The 21,691-nt window shown below is 49.5% G+C and overlaps 1 protein-coding gene across 1 annotated transcript; it reads left to right on the top strand.

Moving 5' to 3' along the window:
* Nucleotides 1-12,241: 12,241 nt before the first annotated feature.
* LOC123117484 (zinc finger protein ZAT5-like) lies at nt 12,242-13,044 on the top strand. Its single transcript, XM_044538229.1, has one exon. The coding sequence runs from the start codon at nt 12,321-12,323 to the stop codon at nt 12,852-12,854; it is 534 nt and encodes a 177-aa protein (XP_044394164.1). The 5' UTR covers nt 12,242-12,320; the 3' UTR covers nt 12,855-13,044.
* The last annotated feature ends 8,647 nt before the right edge of the window (nt 13,045-21,691 follow it).

Raw genomic sequence — 21,691 nt, 5'->3', positions numbered from 1 at the left:
TCGTTGTTGCTCTGCCTATACTGGCCGAAGCAACTGCGTGGGGACAAACATACAGTCGGCGGGCGCGCACACGGCGAAGAGAAACGGGAGGCCGGCGTGGCATACCTGATCCTCAATGCTGGCGCCGCTCTCCGGGCAAGCGGCCACCTCCTCGACGACACCATGTCATTTGTTGCACGCCCCCTGGATGCGCCCCCAATGGTTCGTCATCGCCTTCGCCCCGCGCTGCATGTAGACGCCTTTGAAGTAGGGGTCGACGAGCTTGCGCTCGTCGAACTCGGCCTTGATGCGCGCCCAGTACGTGTCGATGCTCTGGTTCGCGCCGGTGGTTGGGTCGAGGCAGACGACTTTCCATGCCTCGGCGAGACATTCCACCTTCTTGGACGCCCACTTGATGCGCGGCTCGGCTGACCTGGCCGTCCGTTTCTTCTTCTTGAGCCTCCTCGCCGGCTCCTCCTCGTCCTCGTCCTCCTCCTCGTCCTCTTCCTCCTGCTCCTCCTGCTCCTCGTCGCCGTAGACGTAGCCGAGCTCGCCGTCCATTCCGCCACTGAGATCCACTGCCTCATCCGCGGTGAACCCGGGAGACGCGGCGGCCGCGGCCGATCCCTCCGCGATGATGTCGTCCATGTCGGCCTCGGTCTCATCAGCGTCGCCGAGGTGCGAGAAGGGCAGTGCCCCACGGCGGAGAGGAGGCGTCAGGGAGGACGCGTACGCGGGCGGCGAGTAGTTGTATGGAGGGTACTGCACGCCGGTGAAGGCGGGCGAGGGCGTGCGCTGGGCCGGGTGTCCATGGGGGAACTTGACATTTGGGTTGAACCCCCCGTGCATGTCCCCGTCGGCGTAGCCCAGCGATCCCCATGGTTGCGGCGTCAGAGACCCGACACCTTGATGGCCCCATGGCGCGTGCTGCGCGAGGTTGCCGGGGGGATTCATCATGCCCGCGCGCGCCGCCTCGGCCTCGGCTTGGTCCGCGGAAGCGGCAGCGGCGGCGGCGGCGGCCGCGCGCGCCGCGTTGCCGCGGGCCTTCTTGGCGAGGGCCCTATTCTGCCGGTCGGCGGTGACGGCCTCCCTTCGCTGCACTTTGACCCTTCAATCGGCGTTTGACATGCCCGACGGCTTTGACGGCGGCGCCCTCGGCTTCCTCGGCTTCGGCTGGGCGCCGGAGAATGAAGTGATTGTGCCTAGGTTTCAATTTATATGAACAACTGCATTGTTAATTCAAAATATGGCCATACATTAAAGCCCCCTCTTAATTTTTTTTCCTGGGTCCGCCCCTGCCCACTCGTACCATTGAATCCGAACACATTTGTAGATCCATGAGCGCGCCCTGATGTCACCATGCATGTATACATGTGCTACTGTAGCTACTTAATGCCTTGAGCGACGTTGCTCCTGGTTAGAGCATCTTACAGGTGGGCTCCACAAACGGCCCCTATACATATGGATGGTCGGCCTGGTCAATGACCGATTACAAAATCGCGATTCAGCTCTCTTGAACCGACCGTATTTATTCGGGCTGACCAGCATCCATTAAATCCAGTCCATATCTGGGACGAATATGGGACGCCTGGAATGTCCGCCATGTCGGACCAGACAAACCCATCCCAAATTTTATCAAATTCACCAATCCCACCAACTCGACCGCCCTCCTTCCTTGTATGTCCTCCATTTCTCGCGTACGAACCACTGTCGTCCTCCACCCATTTCTCGCTTACGAACCTTTTTTCAACCTTTTTTGACCTAGCGCGGGACCTAGTAATATATGGAGTGATGGTGACTTTCTTATATTAGATGTGGACCCTCATGTAGGATATTTTTTTTAATGAAGGCAAAAGATTTGCCTCATCTATTAAATACGAAGGAGATTAGAGTTTTTTGTGTTACAACAGACCCAGCGATTACAAGTGAATTACTCTCCCAGTATGATGGATTTCAACTTTTTTGCGCCTGCGGTGATCCAGTGAGCCACCTCCCCTTTTATGGTGGAAGCGAGAATTCAAGGCGGCACACTTTCAGTCATGATAAATAATCATCATCAACCCTGTCATTTGCCAGCGCTTATTGTAGGGTTCCTCTATGCATGATATAATCTCCTTTTGAGGATACAAGGATTTACATCCAGGAACCTCACTCACACCTGTCTGTGAAACACACCCTAGACCTAGAGCATATCTCTTAGATAAATTACACTTTATTCTTAGTTCACAGAGCGTGAGTGAATGTTAGATGTGCTACTTGATGCTTAATTCAAGGCTGGTTCCTCTATGCTTGACAATGGCAAACCATAATAGATGAGTAGTTATGTGTTGCCTATCTCGCAAAAATATTAAGAAATTGAAATTTGAGAATATTATTTTTGCAAACTATAGTTTGAGACTTACATTCACACAAGTTTGGACAATATATTTTGGTTTCAAATTACAGGGTGTTCCTATGATTTTATTATTACATTGAGAAACTAGCCTATCGGCAACAAACAACACGAATCACAGTTCCTTCTAACCAGAAGGTCATACACGTGAATGAGAGATAACTAAAACTCAGTTGACTGAGTTTTAGCAGAACCGAAATTTATAATATAACCGCTAGTTCTAGCCTCGGGCAAAGATAAACTAAGATGATCGCACACAAGGGCCTACCTCATCTATCATCATTCATAGGTTAACAACTAATTTTTTTGGCTCAACTCTCTCGGGCAGTTACTACTTACTACTCAAGTTTTTTTTAGAAAAGGAGAAATACCCCCGGCCTCTGCATCTGGACGATGCATACGGCCATATTATTAATTATTAACACAAGACCTTGCAAAGTCGTACAACAATAAAACCAAAGCCATCATTTAAGCAACATATGTCGCTACTCCTATCCAGTTGATGAAGGGACGCCGATAGTCTGGGCCTAATACCAAAGAGACATCACAGCCAAACCTAACATCTAAGACCTGAGGTCCCAACCAGGACGCCTGCCGGGTATGGGCACCCACCAGTCCGGCGTGCTCCTCAACCAGGACGCCTGCCGGGTATGAGGCCGCCGCAGCCACCTGCCATCAATCCATCTTCAGAGATGTACTGCTGCATCGACCTTGCCCGGTCTAGCTACCGCCGACGCCACCACGACGCCAGACATCGTCGACCTCCTGCGCGTGTCCACCACCACACATCTAACGCCAAGCCTCCGCTGCTCCATGCCGCCAAGAGCCGCATCCATGAATATGTAGAAAGAAACACCGCTACACCTAAGAAGCCATCCGATGGTCCCTCGAGTCCGAGTGCATCTCCAAGAATGCCGCCCCAAGGAGGTAAGACACATGAATGCCGCCGTCATCCGATCAACTGATCTAGGGTTTCCCCCGGAGGTATTGGGTGGGTTTGGGATTTGTACCTCGATGATGCCTTCATGAAGGAAACGATGATAAAGGCATCATCATCACCGGCTCCGGCCAACGACCGAAGACCATTTTCACTCGGATCCATGCATCCCAAGAAATCCACCCGACAACCTGTGCACTGTCTCGACCGTCTTCAAAGCCCCAGATCTAGCCGCATAGATCTGGCGACCAACCGAAACAGCAGTGCCACCGTAGGAGCCCTGGCACACCGGCCACTACCTGAATGCGGCATCACTGGAGCATGGGAGGAGGACTCCCACTCCACCTCGCCAAACCACGAGAGCCACCGAGATCGATCCCGCACGCTCATCACCATCTCTAATCTGAACTAATCCGCGACAAAACCACGAGATCGGCGATGTAGATCCGCCTTGGATAGGGACAGCACCACGCCATGCTGTCGTGGGAAGCCCGAGCTTCACCCGCCGCCACCTTCCAGGGCCGCCGCCCCGGGATCCAGCCACCGGCCACCACGACCGAGGCCGCCATGCCCGCGAGCCCATCGAATGACCGGCGCCACCAGATCTTCCTCGGAGCCGCAGCTCTGCCTCCCCCTCCAAGCAACACGCCGCTGCCTTGCGACGTCGCCTAACGCGCCGCCGCGACGCAGATCGGGGGAGAGCGCCCCGGCGCCATGGGTGACCCGCCTCACCTGATCTGGCGCGGGAGGGAAGAGAGCCTCTGCCGCCGCCATCATCCGCCCGGGGCTTTGCCCGGCGACCTCCTCTAGCGGCGACGGAGGGGAGGGGGAGGATGGACGTGCCCGGCGGCGGTGGCTAGGGTTTTCACCCGAGCCGCCCTAGCGGGGGTGGGATCTGACGAGCTATAGGAGGGTGACGCGGGCGTACTACTTAAGTTGAGTCACTTATTTTGGGACGGAGGGAGTAGAAGACACTAGAAATTAAAACTCTAGCCGAAGCAGAAAAACACGTGGGACACAAGCCGTTATCCAAATAACGATCATCAACAACCCGCAAAGTCTCAATCATTTGGACTACTGGTGCATATCCAAAAGGTTCACGAAACACGCTATTAGCATCTAACCTGGCTAGACTAGTGCGCGGGGAGCAGTTTTACGAGCCATGCCGATACGTGATGTCATGATCGATCACTGGTGGAAAAAAGGCCTTTGGTCGCGGTTCGCAACTGTCATTAGTCGCGGTTGCGCAACCGCGACCGACCGGGCGCGACTAAAGGCCCCCCCTTTAGTCGCGGTTGCTTAAGAACCGCGACTAAAGGCCCGTCCACGTGGGCGCCAGGTGGCCGTCGGGGCGGAGGACCTTTAGTCGCGGTTCTTCTGGCCAACCGCGACTAAAGGCCGCCGCAGGTTTAGGGTTTTAGCCCCCCCCCCTTAAACCTGTTTTCTGTTTAATTTGTATTGTTTTATTTCTTTTGTGCTTTATTTTAATTTTGAAGGAGTTTCATATATTCTACGGTACTACATACATGCATATGAATGTACAATTTCAAATAAATTTGAAATTAGAACCAAAAAGAATTCAAGAGGAATATACAATATATATTCAATATCATCGGATGACCATATACAATTTTGAACAAGTTTCCATACATGATTTAATGCATATAAAGTTCTACGTCCTCGTAATAGTGTTCTCCTTTAGGATTGAGGACTTCCCTGCTGAACCATCCAGCTAGTTCCTCTTGAAGTGGTCGGAAGCGAGCTTCTGGACTAAGCATCCACCGGAGGTTATTCCTCTTAGCATTGGTATCACTCGGAACCCGCTCAGAGGTGTATCTCCGGATCATCTTACAGACATAGTATCCACATAGATTGGTCTCCGGTGGCTGAATATCCCCAGCATTCTTAGCCTTTAACATTTTGAATTCTAGCTCTTTTTTGAATTCACCGACCTTTGTATCTACGAACCGTCTTCAAACCCTACGAGGCAAAGAAAATTAAATGAACAAGAGAGTTATTAATTAGTTACTTGATATTAGGAAATGAACGAAATAGGCCGATCGATATAGAGCGCAAATGAATGAAAATAATTACTTCTGCAGCATTCTTCTCATGCCGCCCCAAAGCTTTGGATCCATATTCACAGAGTCGTGGACGAGACATTCTGAGGTGTTAACTTTAATTACTAGCAGAATCCAGTGGAACCTGCGGACACGATACATTCACAGTACGTCATGCATAACTCATCGATTAGCCGGCCACATACCATGCATGGAGTAAACAAAAGAGAATGTGCTCAAGACAGAAACACTCACTCAAAATGGTAAGGAAATAGAATATCACTTTTGAGTTCCTGCTTTGTAAGAAACTGCCACAGGTCTGCCTCCACGTCGGCGGGGTAACGCTCCAACACATGTCCATTAACGATGTGTGGGTCAATGAACCCAACATCATGGATGTTCCTTACTCTGCATTCCTTAATCTTCATTCTGCATGTATAATAGCGGACACAACAATATAGTTAGGACATATATATAGTGCAGGCAATATGAACGAGATGGGGTAGAAATTAATAAATCACTTACAGAACGTAGCAACTGATGATAGATTTATCGAGCTCGCGCAGATTGAAAAGCTGGAACAATTCACTCAGTTCAATTTGTACATAGTAATGTTTGAAGTGATGCTCATGTCTAACTTCCGCATAAATATATTCTTTGGCGTTTTTATTTTTTATGTAACCCTTGTACCATTTCAGCAGACCTTTCATTTGTGGAGGTAGATCCTTTTCCTGCGCAGGCTCGACGAGAGGCCCATTCTTGACATATGTAATTACTACCTCCTTCACTGGCGCCTCATCAAGGCCTAACAGTTCACGAAGAGTAATACCTAAGTTGGCCGCTTGTTCTCTGGCACTCGTTACAGTCAATCCCTGTGCTGCCGCAGCTTGTATGATCTCGGGGGCATCCGGACAGAAGGCTTCCACTATAAGCGGGGCAATCGATTGTTTACTTTGTTCCCCGAGCTGGGCAACTTGTTTCCCGCTTTTTTACTTTCGGCCTTCTCCCGCTCTTTGTTCTCCTTGAACATGAGTGCCTGCCTGCGAAGTTCACGTGCATAGTCGTTAGGCAGATTCTTCGCGGCTTGGGACGGTGTGCTCAAAAATGACTTAGCCCACTTCTTTTGCTCATCAGAAAATACTGGCTTGGGCTCGGGCTCTCTTTTCTTCTTGCAGTCCGCCTTCCATTTCTCCAAATCAGCAGCCGCGGCCGCGTCGACTTCCTCGGCACTACGTTCCCAAGGCCTTGTGGGGAGAGGCTTCAGTGATGGCTCCGGTACCTTTGTGGTCTTAGGTACATAAGGGTCCGGGTTAATAATCCAGGACTGCTTCTGCTTCTTTGCCGGAGGTGGATTGGGGGGCGGCGTCTGATCACCCGCCGGACGAGGACTGGGGGGCGGCGGCTGATCACCCGCCGGATGTTGTGGACTGGGGGGCGGCGTCGGCTGACGTGACGGAGGTGTAGGTGAACCGCCACCACCACCACCACCACCACCACCACCACCACCGCCACCGCCACCACCACCACCGTAGGGGGGTGGACTTGTTGTCCTTGGCGCCTCGCCTGGAAACTTGATAAACTTCTTTTGCCATAGAATGAAATGGCGCTTGACATCTCCAAGTCTTTTCTCCCCTTCAGGTGTAGCAATGTCAATCTCCAGGTCCTCAAACCCTTGGACTATGTCCTCCACCGTGACACGAGCATAGCCATCTTGAATGGGGTTGTTGTGGTGGAGTGCTCCAGGTAAACATGGTAAAGCACTGCCGATGGCTACCTTCATGGACATGTTCCCGATAGGATAATACAGATGACATTCTTTCATCTCCTTTATATCGTCCATGGGGTAGCGAGGAGGCTCCGGTGAAGTAATTTCGACAACCAGAGGCTCCGGTGCAGTAATTTGGACCACCAGAGGCTCCGGTGCAGTAATTTCGATCGTCGGTGCATCTGCACCAGCCGGTGGGGCCTCCGTGGAAGCCACGCTGCTTCTCCGCTGCTGGCTTCCGAGATCCGCTGGATGATCTTCATGCTGCACCCGAGCTGCATCTCTTTCGGCTACTAGTACACTCATGGTTTTCTTCATCACATCAATTTCCGATGCCAACCGCGCCACAACATCTGCTTCCCGATCCATCTTTCTCTTACGGCTTCTGTAACCATAATATGTGACCTTTTGCCCATTCTCGGTTGCTGCATCAAAGCGGACACCACTGTTTTGGTTGGTGCTCTTTTTATCTTGGGCGATCGTGTAAAATGTATTCCCATTTATCTCGTACCCTTGGAAAGTCGTTATAGTCGAAGATGGTGTCTTGGCCAACATGTACAGCTGATCTACAACATCATTGTCATTCATTAAATGTTTTCTCAACCAACTGCCGAAAGTCTCCATGTGGGCCTTCCTAATCCAGGATTCAGGCTTCCCCGGGTTGTCCGAGCGTAAAATATTCTTGTGTTTCTCAAAGTACGGAGCCACCAAGCTGGAATTGGTCAGTACAGTGTGGTGTGCTTCAGTCAGAGAATGGCCGTCCATACATATCGTTGATTTCCTTCCGATCGTGCCTTTTCCACTTAGTCTCCCCTCGTGCCGCGATCGAGGAAGACCAATCGGCTTAAGGTCAGGAACAAAGTCAACACAAAACTCAATTACCTCCTCATTTCCATAGCCCTTGGCGATGCTTCCTTCTGGCCTAGCACGGTTACGAACATATTTCTTTAATACTCCCATGAACCTCTCGAAGGGGAACATATTGTGTAGAAATACAGGACCGAGAACGAAAATCTCTTCGACTAGGTGAACCAGGAGGTGCGTCATAATATTGAAGAAGGATGGCGGGAACACCAACTCGAAACTGACAAGACATTGGATCACATCGTTCTGTAACCGTGGTAGAACTTCTGGATTGATTACCTTCTGAGAGATTGCATTGAGGAATGCACATAGCTTCACAATGGCTACTCGAACATTTTTCGGCAGGAGCCCCCTCAAAGCAATCGGAAGCAATTGCGTCATAATCACGTGGCAGTCGTGAGACTTCAGGTTTTGGAACTTTTTCTCCGCCATGTTTATTATTCCCTTTATATTGGACGAGAATCCAGACGGGACCTTCATACTGCTCAGGCATTCAAAAAAGATGACCTTCTCTTCTTTGGTCAGAGCGTAGCTGGCACGACCTTGAAACCATTCCGGATGCCGGTCATCAGGGTCTTTCAAACGTTGCTGGTCCTGCCGTGCTTCCTTTGTATCATTTGTCTTCCCATACACGCCCAAGAAGCTTAGGAGGTTCACGCAAATATTCTTCGTAACGTGCATCACGTCGATTGCAGAGCGGACATCTAGGACTTTCCAATATTCTAGCTCCCAGAATATAGATTTCTTCTTCCACATGGCTGCGTGCCCGTCAGCTCCCTTCGGAACTGATTGTCCGCCAGGACCCTTTCCAAAGATGACTTTCAAATCCTTGACCATATCAAATACCTCAGCACCAGTGCGTTCCGCAGGCTTCGGCCGGTGATCTGCCTTGCCGTTGTAATGCTTGCCTTTCTTTCTTACTGGATGAATTTTCGGAAGAAATCGACGATGCCCAAGGTACACGTTCTTCTTACAATTTGGCAAATGTACACTTTCAGTCTCATGTAAGCAGTGCGTGCATGCATTGTATCCCTTATTTGACAGTCCCGAAAGGTTACTAAGAGCAGGCCAATCGTTGATGGTTACGAAAAGCAACGCTCGTAGGTCAAATTCCTCTTGTTTGTGCTCATTCCACACACGGACACCACCCCACAGCTGTAAAAGTTCATCAACTAATGGCCTTAGGTACACATCGATGTCGTTGCCGGGTTGCTTCGGACCTTCGATGAGCACTGGCATCATAATGAACTTCCGCTTCATGCACAACCAAGGAGGAAGGTTGTAGATGCATAGAGTCACGGGCCAGGTGCTATGGCTGGAGCTCTGCTCGCCAAAAGGATTCATGCCATCCGTACTTAGAGCAAATCTTATGTTCCTTGCGTCAGCTGCAAAATCTTTGAACCATCTGTCGATCTTTCTCCATTGCGTTCCATCTGCGGTGTGTCTCAACTCCCCGTCCGACTTACGGTCCTCTTTGTGCCATCGCAACAACTTGGCATGCTCTTTGTTCCTGAACAGACGTTTCAACCGTGGTATTATAGGAGCATACCACATCACCTTGGCGGGAACCCTCTTCCTGGGTTTCTGGCCCTCAACATCGTCACCAGGGTCATCGCCTCTGATCTTATAACGCAATGCAGTGCATACCGGGCATTCATTCAAATTCTCGTATTCACCGCGGTAGAGGATGCAGTCGTTGATGCATGCATGTATCTTTAGAACCTCTAAACCTAGAGGGCAGACAACCTTCTTTGCTTCGTACGTACTGGCGGGCAACTCGTTATCCTTTGGAAACATATTCTTCAACATTTTCAGCAAGTTTTCAAATGCCGAGTCAGCTACACCTGCCTCTGCCTTCCATTTCAGCAAATCCAGTGTGCAGCCCAGCTTTTTCAGACCATCATCGCATCCGGGGTACAGCGCCTTTCTGTGATCCTCTAACATGCGATCCAAATTCTCCCTCTCCTTTTCAGTTTCGCAGCGTCTCCGTGCATCAGCAATGGTCCGACCAAGATCATCAACGGGATCATCACGTGCCTCTTCTTCACCTTCCCCTTCACCTTCAGCATCCTCCATGAAAGTATCACCGAAATGAGCAAGATAGCTTTCATCGATGAAATCATCCCCTTCTTCATCTTCTTCCATTATAACCCCTCTTTCTCCATGCTTGGTCCAACAATTATAGCTTGGTATGAAACCGTGCCGAAGCAGATGCATGTGAACATCTCTTGAGGAAGAGTAACCCTTCTGATTCTTACAGATAACACATGGACAGATAACAAAACCCCCCTGCTTGTTCGCATTAGCCACTACGAGGAAATCTTTCAAACCCGTAGTGAACTCGCCGGAGAGTCGGTTACCGTACATCCATTGCCGATTCATCTGCATTATTATAATATAAAATATATAATTAACCATCATGCATTTGTTAAACTAACTAGCTACAAACAATATAAATTAAACAATGGACTGCACACATGCATATTTTATCAATGACACACATGCATGAAAGGTTCAAGTTGCTAACCGCGATCGAGGAGGAAAAAATAAATGAGGAACCTCAAGTGTGGCTCCAACACTTCATATCATGTTTGTTTCACCCTCTTAGGGCATTTCATCAAACACCTTGTGTGCATAAGAGGAACCAAAAGCAAACCTACACCCCCTTGTGAAGCTTGTGAAGAGAAGTGGCACCAAATGGCTAAGTGAGCGTGCTGAACTGGTATATATAGGGGAGGAGTTTTAGTCGCGGTTGGCCTGGCCAACCGCGACTAAAGGCCTTTGCGCACCTTTAGTCGCGGTTGGCCTGGCCAACCGCGACTAAAGCCCCTCACGTACACCAGCTGGCCACCGAGCGCCCTGGGCCCAGGCCTTTGGTCGCGGTTCGTCTGCCGAACCGCGACTAAAGACTTCATTAGTCGCGGTTCCTACAGTTTCGCGACTAATGAGGCTGGACGGAAGCCTCTTTTTCTACCTGTGGATGTAGCTACTGTGGTTTAGCCTGTTTGATTTCGCTTCTGTGTCCCAACTTAGAGTGAGCTACGCGCTAAGTGAGAACACGTACGCGCCAATAAACTTTCGTTTAGGTTCTAGAACATCGCTCGGCCAGTCTGTACGCTTTACCTAAACGTGACCTCAAGGCTCCAAGCTGGGAAATGCTGACCGATCTGCCTCAGGATTTGATTTTGGTTTACTTGTTCTTCAGTGCTCTGGAAGCCGGCGGCGCAGCCTCCTCGCAGTACGACTTACCACTTCAACTAGCTGCACCAATAGATTAGATCAATGAGCACGCGGTGACGTCACCATATATGTGCATGCCGATTCTATGTGCTAATCTACTTGTGTCCCAAGTTTTGTTGCTCCTTCTTAGATAGTGGAACGCTGGTTCGGACAAGTTTCGTCGATGTTCTGGGCACCATGTGTATTATAAAGACAAGTACGAAGACGACGTCTCTTTCCGACTATATCTCTCGAGACTCGAGTCATGACCGTGTTGACACGGTTGTGCTTGCCTCTCATAAGGAGATTACTTAGTTAAGTTGTCGACATGTCCATATATTGGCATCCAACCTGGTGAAAGAGAGCAATCTAACAGTTTTGGACTGATTAGTGTCTTTACTTGCAAGTGCGCAAACTAAACATTGTACTCACGCGGCAAGGTGTATACTATACTAGTAACCTCTTTAGGGACACACGGTTGAGACCTTATTAGTTTACTGAGTACTTGAGATAGGATCCAAGCTGCGCACTCGGTATATAAATTATGCGGTGCGGTACCATCATCAGTAAGTAGTACGTACGTAGTTTACCTAAGGTAGAATACATTGTTGTATTTTAATTAGCAAGCTAGATGCTTTTAGGCGAATCAACTTGTGATTGGGTGGTTAGAGGGACTGTGATATCTCCAGTCCATCAGGGTTCAAATCCTGGTGCTCGCATTTATTTCAGAATTTCCGGCGATGCGCATTAAGTGGGAGGAGACGTTTCCGTCGACGACGAGGTGCCTACGGTGATTTCGTAAATTTCAAGATGATATGCCGGCTAAGTCTTTCGGAGGTGCTTATAGAGATAGGGTGTGTGTGTGTACGTTCATAGGGGTGAGTGTATGCGCGTGTACATGAGCGTTTGTGTTTTCAGAAAAAAAAGCTAGATGCGTTTAGTTTGCCAGCCCATACCAACTCCACACCCACGTACCTATATATGACATGAGCCACCCATATGCCATATCAACTAGTTCAGTTCATTCTCCATTCCCCCACAGAGACAACCAAGCTAGCTGGAAGTCTATACGAAGGACAAGAAGTCGGAGAATCATCAAACTCCATGGGAGCTGGGATGAAGCGCTCGAGGGACGAGGAGGTATTGTCACTGAAGCTGGCACCGACCACGGACTCATCAACGTCGTCCACGACGTCAGCGGACTCAGCCGGGTCTCCGGCGAAGAAAGCACGGCGACGCATGAGGGGCGCCGTGGTGGCGACATCGGGTCAAGGGGAGTTCGTGTGCAAGACGTGTGGCCGTGCCTTCGCGTCGTTCCAGGCGCTCGGCGGCCACCGGACAAGCCACCTTCGAGGCCGGCACGAGCTGGAGCTCGGCGTCGGCGTCACCAGGGCTATCAGAGAACGGAGAAGACGGGAGAACAAGCTGCACGAGTGCAGCATCTGCGGCATGGGGTTTGAGACCGGCCAGGCGCTCGGGGGACACATGAGGCGTCACCGCGAGGAGATGGCACTTCGCGGCCGCGGCGACGACGAGCAGTGGGTGTGTCGCGGTGTCGAGCTACAGCCGGGTCAGGTGGTGACGGGGCACCAGACCACTTCCAACCAGCCGCCCGTCTTGCTTAAGTTGTTCGTCTAGGTAGCTAGGTGGAAAGAAGGAAGACAGTGCACTTTTTTTTCTTGATGCGTGGTCAAACACATTTACAAGTGGAGCACGCTGCGTGGACCACTTGTAAATGAGTTTGATTGGAATGAAGTAGTATATAGGTTCGTTATTCGATCTTGTAAATACGAAATTCATACTATATACTACTCCCTTCGTCCCAAAATAAGTGACTCAACTTTATACTAATTTTATGGGAAAGAGGGAGTATATACTATGCACGAGTAGAGATTGTTAGCGTTTCTGAGGAGTGATGAATTTTGCCAAGGATCTTTCAGTTTTTGAACCGTATACACCTTTGGGCGGGATTCACTAAATCCATTGAGGGCTCACAGGAAACTCGGTTTTGCTGTTCGTTAGGTACCTGAAATTTTTCTCGCGTCGGTCACCTCTTTCCTTCCTTCCTTCTTCACGCCGGACCTCGCCGGAGAACTCGTCGTAAAAGTGAACCCCACTATCTTATGGCGGAGCCGTGGCTCCATTAGCTATCTTAGGGGGTGGGGGTGCAGAGGATCGCCGACTTTGTTTTTCAGTGCGGCGGAGCTTAGAGGGATGCCCGGGGGCGGCCAGCACGCCAGTGGGGGGAGGTAGAGGGGAGGGCGGGGCGGCGAGATGGCTCTAGCTGTCGGCTGGGGGAGGGCAGAGGCAGGTGGTTAGGCCTAGGCAGGCCGGCGGCTGCATGAGGAAGAAAGGCTGGAGGTAGAAGATGAAGAGTAACGTGACATTGTTTCGACCATTGTATGTAGATCTAAGGGCCCTTGATCAAAGTGATTGATGCAGTTTTATTTCCAGTTAATTGGTGAATAGGTCGTTCGAGGAAAATGTGTTTCTTCATTCAGCAATTTGATCTCAAAATGTTGTTATCGATCAGCCATCAGATTTCAGTTCGACGAATATGATCGATGTATGCGGCGTATCTATACTTCACGCCGGGCGGTGTTTCACTTGCTGCACCCCACAGGTCACCTATGTTTCCAAGCAAGTTTCTCCACACACAACGGCCAAGGGGGGTAGTTTTTCCCCCAAACCCTAAAACCCTTGGGCGGCGCTCGAGGCGATCTAGGGTTTTGGACGTGGAACAAGCCTCTCGCCTGCGGATCTCCGGCGGGGTGAGACAGAACAAGGGATCGGGGTCGGCGATGGCCACTCCGAGCGCAAGTACGGGAGCGGGGGCGGCGGACGACCAGTCCGCCCGCGTCGCTCGACGGAAACTGGAGGAGGCTCTGGGCAAATTGGATATCTCCCAAGAAGAAGCGACTCCTCTGGTGATCGACGATCGAGTTGAGAGCGGTCCGGCGAAGTGGTTGGTAGCTGGCAAAGTTTTCCATCGCAACCAACTCCACATCAAGACAATCACCAACGCCCTTCGGCCGGCGTGGGGCAACCCACGAGGTTTGCAGTTTCGTTCGGCAGGAACCAATACTTTTGTTGCTGAGTTTGAGAATCAGAGAGATAGGGACCTGGTGTGGAACGGGTCTCCATGGCACATCGACAAGAACGCTGTGGTGCTCGCAGATTTCGATGAATGCATGAAGCCCGACGAGGTAAAGTTTGATCAGCTGCGTATCTGGGCTAGGGTTATGAACTTGCCCTACAATCTGAGAGATGAAGCCTGGTGGACTCCTATAGCAAAGCAGATGGACCAACACGCACAATTTGCCAAGTTTGATCATGATGGAGGCTTTCTGCAGGCAAGCATCACCATTGATGTTGAGAAGCCCCTTAGAAGGTGGATTCTTATTGATTCTGCTAGGAGAAAGAAGGTGGACATGTATGATATCCAGTATGAGCAGTTGTCGTACTTTTGCTTCTCCTGTGGCAGATTGGGACATTCTGAATTATATTGTCAGACGCCGGGATCCCGTGACGAGCAAGGGGATCTTCCTTTTGGTCCTAAGCTTCGCGCTCCGGACGAGTACAGGAGATCGGCGTCCAATGAGAATTCGTCACGTGATACCAAGCAGGGTGCCAGTAGCAAGCCGACCACTAAAAATTCGAGCACCAACAAGGATCCAGGCGAGGAGGTGGTTTCCCCCATGAAGCACAAACAGCCACCAAAAAGGAAAGAGGCCCTCTCTCAAGTTTATCGGCCGGTGGCCAAAACTTTGATGCTCACAGATGGAGGAACGGGTGCGATGGAGGGCGAGGCTGCCACTCAAAAGGAGGACTCAACCTCGACCAGTAACGATGGCGAGGGCAGTGAGTTTGACCGTGTGCAAAAGAAAAAGAAACCAACCCCAGAAAATTCGGCAGAGACCGCAGTGCGGTCCTGCCCGTCCCAATGAGCGTTTTGAGCTGGAACTGCCGGGGGCTTGGGAACCCCGAGGCAGTTCGTGAGCTTCGCAGCATTGTGAAGCAAGAAGGACCCACTCTGCTCTTTGTAATGGAAACGAAAATCAGAGCGAAATGAGTAGAGGATCTAAAGCACTCTCTAGGTTTTGGAGGATGCTATGCTGTGGACAGTGCTGGGCTTAGTGGCGGCATTGGTCTTTCTTGGTCCCGTGATGTTATCGTGGAGTTGAAAAATTTCAGTCAGAAACATATTGATGTTGTTGTTCAGAACAACGATCAAAACAATTCGGTATGGCGCTTCATAGGCTTCTATGGAGAACCGCGTGCGGAAGATCGTCATCACAGTTGGCGGTTTTTGCAATCTTTATCAGTTACCACACTCAGCATGGATGTGTGTTGGTGATTTTAACGAGACCCTGTTTGCGTGTGAGCACTTCAGTAGATCTGTTCATTCTGAGAGTCAAATGCGAGCATTCAAGGAAGTTGTGGATGAGGTTTCCTTCCAGGACCTGGGCTGGTCAGGTACGGCTTATACATGGGATAACAATCAATCTGGAGAGGCAAACATGAAGGCAAGGCTGGATCGAGCCTTTGCCAACGAGGAGTTCAGACAAATATTTCAACACACAAGGGTCAGACATCTCCCTTCGGTCGAGTCCGATCATTGTTTTGTTGTGACTGAGTTTCGCAATAGTCTGCCAGAGAGAACTAGAAGCAAGAAACAGTTTCGTTACGAAAACGTCACGCAAACTCATGCCGATTATGATCGGTTGGTGGCTGATACGTGGCGAGGTATCCAACGTGTTCCGGGGCTGCGAGGTATTTCCAATGCACTGGGTACACTTCAGGCCACCTTAGAGCCATGGAGAGCAAAAGAGTTTGGCTCCCTGACACGGACAGTTCGCAATCTTCAGAAGAAGCTGGAACGCATCAGGTGCCATTCTATGGGCAGGGGGCCGTCAGATGAAGAGAGGAGGATAGTACAACGACTAAGAGATGCGCTCCTCCAGGAGGAGATGTGGCTACGACAACGCTCTCGTGTCCCTTAGCTCAGAGAGGGGGACCGTAACACGTCATATTTCCAAGCACAAGCTGCTCAGCGGAAACGGATGAACAAAATTCGGGGGCTAACGAGAGCTGATGGATCTGTGTGCGCGAACGAAGACGATGATAAGGTTGAAGTGTTGGGCTTCTACCAAAATTTGTACCAGACACAAGGCTACTCGGATGCTGGAAACCTGTTATCATATGTGCCGGTTAAAGTAACTGAGGCCATGAACTCGGAGTTAACAAAACCCTACACCGCCGACGAGGTTAGATCGGCGCTGTTCCAAATGGCCCCATCGAAAGCTCCCGGGGTGGACGGGTTTACGGCTGGTGTCTATCAAAGACATTGGGAGCTGCTGGGGGCGGACGTGACCAAAGCAGTCTTGGATTTCCTAAACAGAGGTGAACTACCACTTGGCCTGAATGATACATCACTCACCCTCATACCAAAGGTTAGACACCCCCAATCGATCTCCCAATACCGTCCCATTGCCCTCTGCTCGGTCTTGTATAAGATAGCAGCCAAGGCTATCACTAACCGCATGAGGGGCATCATGGAACACGTTATTAGCGAGGAGCAAAGCGCGTTTGTGCCTGGCCGTCTCATCACAGACAACGTGTTAGTTGCATACGAAAGTGTGCACACAATGAAGAGAAGGAAAAAAGGCAAAAATTATTCTTGCGCGGTCAAGCTCGATATGATGAAGGCTTACGGCCGTGTCGAGTGGCATTTCCTTGAAGCAATATTGCACCGGTTGGGTTTCAATATGTCCTTTGTCAGGCTTATTATGAAATGTGTCTCTTCTGTCCGGTTCTCCGTACGGGTTAATGGCAAGTTACTCCCTTATTTCACACCTTCCCGAGGGTTCCGACAAGGAGATCCAGTTTCGCCGTACCTTTTCCTTCTCTGTGCAGAAGGATTTTCCTCATTGCTGAAGTATTACAATGGGGGAGTTGTCGACAGAGGCTTGAGGGTGACCCATCTCCTTTTTGCTGATGATAGTCTGATCTTCATTAATGCAAGCAACCCAAGTGCACTTCGTCTCAATGACATTTTGTCAACTTATGGTGAGGCCTCAGGTCAGTGTGTAAATCGTGAAAAAAGCTCTATCTATTTCAGTACTAACACACCTGATTCATTGCGGCAACTTCTGAAGTCAACCTTGAATATTCAAGTTGAAGCTTTCAACGCAAAGTATCTCGGTCTCCCAACTGCTGTGGGGCGCATTTCGAGTGGCACATTTGAACACATCAGTGAGAGAGCTCATGGAAACATTCAAGGATGGTCAGAAAAATTATTAACTTGTGCCGGCCGTGAGGTGTTACTGAAATCGGTGGTCCAGGCTATTCCGATCTATCCAATGAGCACTTTCTTACTGACAAAGAAAGTGTGCAAGAGCATAACTGCTCCTATGGCGAAATATTTTTGGAGCAGTTCTCTGGATAAAAACTCTATGCATTGGGTGTCCTGGAAAGAGTTGGCAACACCTAAATGCAAGGGAGGGATGGGGTTTCGAGACCCGCATCAGTTTAATCTTGCTATGTTAGGCAAACAGGGGTGGCGATTAATGACAAATCCTACATCGCTGTGTGCTAGAGTTCTCAAGGGCCGATACTTCCCAGACAGTGATTTTATGCATGCTTCTGCTCCAAAGTCGGCCTCAGCCACTTGGAAGGCGATCTTGGCGGGAAGAGAGGCCCTAGGGGTCGGGCTGATAGCCTGTGTGGGAGATGGCAGCACGATATCAGTTTGGAATGATAAATGGATTGCTGGAACCATATCAATGAAACCAATCTTCAGACCGCCGAACATTACTATTGAAACAGTGGACGAGCTCATTGACATGAGCAACTGGTCTTGGCGGCAAGATTTGGTTAGGGAAACTTTCATCGCCCCAGATGTCGAAGCCATTCTAAACATCCCGATCAGGCAAGGTGGAGGGGTTGAGGATTCTTTTGCTTGGGCATTCGAGAAATCAGGCAACTACACTGTGAAGTCAGCGTACCGTGCTCTCATGAATCAGAACAAGCGTTTGGCTCTAGAGGAAGGGACGGTTACCGGAACCTCAGTAGACGATCAGCAGCTGTGGAAAGCCTTGTGGAAACTGAATGTCATACCGAAAGTGAGGGTATTCTGGTGGAGAGTTCTTCGTGGGATTCTTCCGGATGAAGCTACTCTCAACAATCGTCATATTGCACCAATTAGCCGGTGCAAAGTCTGCTTAGCGATGAGGGAGGATCTGGAGCATGCTCTAATCCATTGTTCTCATGCACAACGATTCTGGGTGAGGCATGCGCATGGTTCGGTATACGTCTACCACGCCTCCATCCGGACTCATGGGCTCGCGACATCACTTGTGACACTAGGTTCTCTAATGATGACCGAGCCAAAATTACCACTATCATGTGGTCAATATGGCACTCTCGGAACCGAGTCAAGCACAGCGAAGAGGGGAGGGATCCAACATCGACGATCAGAGCTATCAAGGAGGCCCTTGCCATACTGCAACTTCCACGAAAGGCAGCCACTATTTTACCTGGTTATGGCTGGAGGCCACCTGAGGATACTACTATAAAAATTACGACGGATGGTGCACTGAACTTTGCTGAGGGACGGGGCGGCGCAGGTGGTGTTGCATGTTCTTCTTCGGCCTTGATAGGTGCTTGGTGCAAGCCATACATGGGGATCTCAGACCCCTTGATCATGGAGGCTTTCTCTCTGCGAGACGGAGTCTTATTTGCCACCCTACGAGGAATCTCGCATGTGATAATGGAAGTTGACTACGCGGAGTTAGTGACATTCTAGAACACTCGTCACAATTCTCGTTTAATTGTGGCTCCTATTCTGCTAGAAATAGGAGAGCTTAGTACTCATTTTGTTTCTTTTGATATTCAGCATATTAGTAGATCAGCAAACTTACCGACGCATCTCTGCGCGAAGCACACTTGCACTCTGAATGTGACCGATTGCTGGATGAATGTAACTCCTAGCTTCCTAGTGACCAGCCTTATGGTTGACTGTCCTAGGAATGCTCTATTTTGAATAAAGCTCTCTAAATTGCCCGCAAAAAAAAGGTCACCTATGTTTCCATAGCTGATACTGATCGGTTAGCCCAATCGAAGGCAACTTGTTCGAACACGTGTATTGTTCGGGCGGACACGCACATAATACATTCTCCGCCTCCATGCCTATCAAAACATGCATCAAGGCGGAGTATGTCCTAGCGGTGTCGGCCAATTCCATAAGACTTCTCTCGCCTCCATGCCCATGTAACGTTCGTAAACGATGAGAATGCAGCGATACTTGCTTACACCTTGACTAGGACAAGATGCTGACAGACCTTCCACTTCAGTTACGTTCAGACCAACTTTCTTTGTAAAGAAACACTCCCTCCATTCTAAAATTCTTGTCTTAGATTTGTTTAAATACAGATGTATCAAGTCACATTTTAGTATTAGATACATCTGTAACTAGAAAAATCTAAGACAAAATTTTTTAGACGGGAGGTATAAAGTTCAGACCAGCTCTTTTTGTAAAGAAATATAAAAATATTTAGATCACTAATCTAGGGAGTAGCTTGCTTCCAAAGGAGTGAATTGCAAGAAACCACCACATTTGCGGCTTATCTTGCAGAAAACAACGTAGTCGCTAATCATTTGCAAAAGTCACCGCGGATTCAGTAACAATGTTGCAGATTGCACTGAACCAGTAATTTGGCGCGTTTGAGGGCGTTTCCGACAGGTGGGCCCCAATAAATGTGACGTGTCCTAACGGACGCGCCGAGGGCGTCGTTTGCGCGTACATCTGGTCGAGCCGGACAGACCGACCGACCGCGCCCGCGCCCGACCAGATCTCCTCCCTCCTCTCCCTCCAGCTCCAATCCATGGCTACGACGAAACCTGGTGGCGTGGACGGCGGCGGGGGAGTTGCTGCCGGTGGGGATGCTCTGGGCGGCGGTGCTGGAGATCCACCGGAGTTCTGCGGGAGCTCCAATCCCTCGAGCGCGCTGCCTCTTCCCCAACGGCCGTCCCCGCGAAGTCGTTGGAATACGCGGCAGCTACTGCGTTCGCCCAGGCGGTGAAGGCCAATCCGACGGGCAACAACCATTTTGCCTCCTCCTTCGGCGGTGTGGAGTAAGTCATCCTCCTCCTCCTTTGTCATTTCCCCAATTGGTATTCCGGGTTAGGGTTGTAGGGTTAGGGTTCTATGGTTAGTGTTCTTGGGTAGTTGTAGTACGGTTAAGGTTGTAGGGTTATGGTTCTAGCATTAGGGATAGTGTTAGCTGTTAACAATTGTGAACACTGTTAACTGTTAACTGAATATATTGAAAACTGTATGATAACTGATAAGTGTTAAATGAATGTTAACTGTTAACTGAATTTTGTTTACACTATTAACTGGATTTTAACATTGTAGACTGAATTTCTGTTGCCACAAATGAGACCTATTAACAATAATTGTGAACACTGTTAAATGCATTTTATCTGAATTTGTAGCTTGGACGATGAAGAATGGGAAGTGAGGTTCCATTTCCTAGACAGAGATAACTTGGAAAGAACAATCTGTTTATCAGACATAACCTTCTGGAATCTCATTGCCCTAATAGAGGTAGAAGGCTATAGTTCAAGTGATTTTATGTATTATGTTAGAGATCCAGGAGTTGGGGTGTCAGGAATGGAAGAATTAACTGATGATGACAAGGTGGAAGAAATGTTGGATCACATAGCTAGCAAAGGAAAGAATGTTGTTAACATTACAATTATGAGAAGTGATGCACCTAGACCAGTTGATTTGAACATTTGTCATGCTTATGAAGAGCAGGTTCCTTTGTAAGAAATATGTGTACCAGTTGTCTATGAGGTAGACAATTCAGGAGTTCTTTTCCCCAGTCCAGTGAAACCCCAACCACAGCCAGTCCAAGTAATGAACACACAGGAGAGCTCTTGTTTGTTGAAGCAAAAGGGCCCAAGTGAACCTGAGTTTGCTTTAGACTATGGTAATGAGAGGCATGAGTATTTCATGGAGAGAGACCAAGAGCAAGAGCACATTGAGCAAATAATGGAGCAGAAAAGAAATGAAGAAATTCAGAGGTACAGGAGTAATAAGATACAAAGAGAGAAGTACAAGGCAGCAAAAAGAAAACTCCCACAGCTGCTTGCTGAGGAGTTCACTGATAGTGAAAGTGAGGATGAAGATCTAGAAGATAAGGACATATTAGCTAGGTTGGAGGCAATGAAGAGGCATAGGGATGATCCACTATATCACTTTGAAGGAGACACTGATGTAGAAGATCTATATGGACCAGATGAGGAGGAGGAGGAGAATGAAGGAAGAGAAGAAGAGGAAGGACAGGATGAGACACTAGATGAGGGCTTGAGAGGAGGAAGCAATGTAGGAGGAAGCAGTGCAGGAGGTAGCAGCAGCACAGGAGGAAGTAAGAGGAGGGAGAAGGGGCCAACAACAAGATCCCATG

Source organism: Triticum aestivum, chromosome 5B (genome assembly GCF_018294505.1).
Source record: "Triticum aestivum cultivar Chinese Spring chromosome 5B, IWGSC CS RefSeq v2.1, whole genome shotgun sequence".
NCBI classification, from domain to species: Eukaryota; Viridiplantae; Streptophyta; class Magnoliopsida; order Poales; family Poaceae; genus Triticum; species Triticum aestivum.
The sequence above is the reverse complement of the archived record's forward strand: the minus strand, read 5'-3'. Positions and strand labels throughout refer to the sequence as shown.

Excerpts from the sequence above, each read along its gene's own strand:
- LOC123117484 (XM_044538229.1), top strand. The coding sequence starts at position 12,321 with ATGGGAGCTGGGATGAAGCGCTCGAGGGACGAGGAGGTATTGTCACTG.